General features: G+C 31.3%; 1 protein-coding gene across 1 annotated transcript; it reads right to left on the bottom strand.

Moving 5' to 3' along the window:
* On the bottom strand, positions 1-2149 carry LOC124927154 (pectin acetylesterase 12-like). The gene is made up of 10 exons (XM_047467515.1): positions 1989-2149; positions 1658-1731; positions 1295-1381; positions 1083-1207; positions 925-985; positions 762-815; positions 597-674; positions 418-508; positions 192-337; positions 1-102 (listed from the first exon to the last, which is right to left on the bottom strand). The coding sequence occupies exons 1-10, from the start codon at positions 2044-2046 to the stop codon at positions 1-3; spliced, it is 876 nt and encodes a 291-aa protein (XP_047323471.1). The 5' UTR covers positions 2047-2149.
* Between the last annotated feature and the right edge of the window lie 1190 nt (positions 2150-3339).

Here is a 3339-nt window from a genome sequence, read left to right as displayed (position 1 = left end):
TTAGACCATATTACGACAAGTTTTGTCGCACGGATAAGGACAATCGGTGTTCCTACTTTCCGCCCTGTTGAAAAACCAATCTCCCACCGCAATTGCGACTCTCTGTTTATATTATCAATCAAAGAGTTATTTTAACATTGAAAATGCCTAAATAACATTAAGCAATAAAATGGTAATTGGTAATTAATTACCTTATTGCCAATACGAGGAGAGTCGATGGCAAACCACAAGTCTTGATGCTCGGTATGGCAATGAGTAAAACACGAATTTATAAACCACCCATTCTGTTTCGAAGTAGAGAAACTGTTTATTGCAGTCAACATATGATTTCGAAACTCTGTACAAGAAAAAAAAAATAAGTCAAACCATTTGTCTATTTACACATTGATCGAAACATTATCTGGAGTTAATAAATACCTTGAAAAAACTTGATTTGTGAAGTTGAACATTTTAAATGGCTATGCCTGCAGCCATTTGGATCATTTGTGGGGATTAAACTATTTTTAACCTGAAAAATGAATATATCTTTAGTCACACACGAATAGAAAGCAAATAATCGAAATGAAGAACATGTCCAATTGGGATGATTGTTTTACCTGCCATGAATCATATGCAGAATTGATTAAAAATAGAGGTGTTTTGATGTTCGCAATCAAGTTCTCCGGAAAAAAACACTGAGACAACAATTTTTTAATAAAATATGAAATACGCAGTAAGAAACAATGTTTTCATGATAATAAGATTACGAAAGAGAATTTAACCGAAGTAGCATTAAGACGGTTGGTGCAACTAGATGGCAAATTCTTTGCCACTTCCTGTTTGCAAAGAACAATAAACGATATTTAGAGTTTTACTTGCAAATATTTGTTACTAAAGTAATATGCTGAGAATAATACAATGGTAAACGAAGATAGCATGGCGCACCTGCAATGAGACAGTGCCATCGAAAATATTCCTCATTGTTCGCGTACCGTACCAATTTATCCTGTATTTTTTTTTATTAAAATTGACAACATTAATTTAATCACAAAAAAAACATTAGATAACTTTTTACAGGTATCGACAACATTAATTTAGTTTACGCGTCCAAGAATAATCCGGCGTCGCCGAGGCATTTCACTTTTGTACTACTAGGAAACAAGCCACGAAACTCGTCGCAATGTAGTATAGAGGCCAAACCCCCGGCTGAGCAACCGGAAAGAAGTGCCTGGAAATTAAAGGGAAAAATGTGTTATAAGAACAATTGCTATGCTACGATTAAATGAGCAATGTTAGTGTCAATAAATATGTAAACCTGGTTAGCTTTTTGCATTCCTTTCGACATTAATTCTTCCATACCAGCTAACCATATTCGTTGGCCCCGAAATTGGAGTCCTGCAGCCTATAAATCGACAATTTGGAGCGATAAGTGGTTCGGGTTAATTCAATGTTCATCTAAATAGACTTGGATGGTTTTCTAACTCTTGCAAGTTGTTGGTTAAATAATATTGCTATTTAATAAATGTAACATGATGCATAAAAATGACACTACTCATTGTTTGAAGATGTTTTTCTTCCTTTAGAGAAGGACAATTGTGCCATGTTGTTTTCTATGTTTTTACAATTCCAAAAACTGTGGTTACGTTTCTAACCAGAAAACCACGATAACGAGACGAACCTTGTCTTCGCCTTCTCCTGCAAATGATGCGCCGTCACAATAGCGAAGTATAACTCTGTTCCAATTAAAAAAATCTGAAAAAAAAAATATTGAAGTTGTTCAAAAATAATTTAATTAAAGGAATGTATAACTATAATCTAAATTTTATAGTTTATATTATGTAAATATTGTTTTGTCAACAAAATATAAAAGTAACATGTCCTTTTGATATTTAGGTAACCTTGAGAGTTTTTTTATCTATTGAAAATAATTTGTATTTTCAGATGTAATAAATAAAATTTCTCTTCAAAAAATTAAAGGAGCTTAAAAGAGATATATTTAGGAAAGAAACCAGGATTTTCTTCTGGCTTATCACTAAGGATTCCGGTGAACGGCCATCGTTTCACCATGTGGGTCGACGACCCTAGTCGAGTCCCCTTGCGAAGGACACAACTTGCCACATCGTTGCACCACCCTCCTCCCTGTATCACAAATGGGCAACACTATCGGTTTAGGATTCAATCCGACGATTTCCAATAGAAAAAAAAAAACTCTGTGAATCGTCACACAAACAAACCTCTAAATGAATGAGCCAACTATTTGCCCCCAAACCACGGCCAAGGTGTAGATGATATCCGGGTAAAGTTCCATCTAAACAAACTAAAATAACCAAACAAATATATTTCAAAATAAATAATGACAAAATTTGTAATAAGTTTTACAAAGAGTACTTACATGCGTCCTTAGTAGCCGCTCTTTGAATAAGAGTAAGACCCACAAAGAGTGGGTTGGGTCCGACGGGGAGTTTAAGGCCATCATCATTGACAAAGTTTTCATCGGTGTAGTTCGAATACCCGAATCCATTTACCCATTTGCATAGAACAATAAGAACACACAAAATTGTAGTAATATTGCCCATCTATAGTCACAGTCCCTGGACTACAATTGAATGATAGATCCAGCTATTTATAACAAAATGTATTAATTATAAGAGATATATGAACTTAAGGAAAAAAATCTAAATTGTGTATGAGTTTATGGCTACATTAATTAATGAATTATCAGTTTCTTTTTCTTTTATTTTTCTTGGAAAATGATTTATCTCTTTATAATGAATGCATTATCACTTTTATTATATTAATAAATAATATTTTTTTGTAATAGTTAATAAATCTACATAAAATTGAATAAATTGCTTAGCTTTTTTGATCCATTAATTAATGTTCTTCAACAAATTGAAATATAATATTATCATATTCATTTCACTTTTGCTTTATTTACTTTTTGATTATATATTTATATCTTATTTACTTTTTATTATATATTTTATTTTCTTCACTAAAATAATTATCACAAAATACAACATTTCAAATCAATATTTTTGAAAAGAGTAATGATAGGGGAGCAAAACATTTGCAGTGAATGGGGCAGGAGTGCTTACTAGACAACCTGACTCAATATATATTTATTTTTCTCTTTATTTTCATTAATAATCTTCTCTCTCTTCTCACTACTTGTCTTTTCTCTCTATATTAATTAAGACTCATTCAATAAAAAAAAATTAATTTGTATTATTAAAAAATACTTAATAATTATTCTCTTTAATTTTTATTATCATAAATATGTTTTTTTAAATTATTGTACAAATGCGATTATTATACACATTTTAATTATTTCTCTCTCTCGATAATTTGTTTTTTTAT

This window comes from Impatiens glandulifera, chromosome 2 (assembly GCF_907164915.1).
Source record: "Impatiens glandulifera chromosome 2, dImpGla2.1, whole genome shotgun sequence".
Taxonomy (NCBI): Eukaryota; Viridiplantae; Streptophyta; class Magnoliopsida; order Ericales; family Balsaminaceae; genus Impatiens; species Impatiens glandulifera.
Note: the sequence above shows the minus strand (reverse complement) of the source record. Positions and strands in the feature narration are given on the sequence as shown.

Excerpts from the sequence above, each read along its gene's own strand:
- LOC124927154 (XM_047467515.1), bottom strand. The coding sequence starts at position 2,046 with ATGGTGAAACGATGGCCGTTCACCGGAATCCTTAGTGATAAGCCAGAA. Across the intron at positions 1,208-1,294 it reads GAATGCAAAAAGCTAACCAG|GCACTTCTTTCCGGTTGCTC; the intron begins GTTTACATATTT and ends TTTAATTTCCAG. Across the intron at positions 509-596 it reads CTGCATATGATTCATGGCAG|GTTAAAAATAGTTTAATCCC; the intron begins GTAAAACAATCA and ends TTCATTTTTCAG.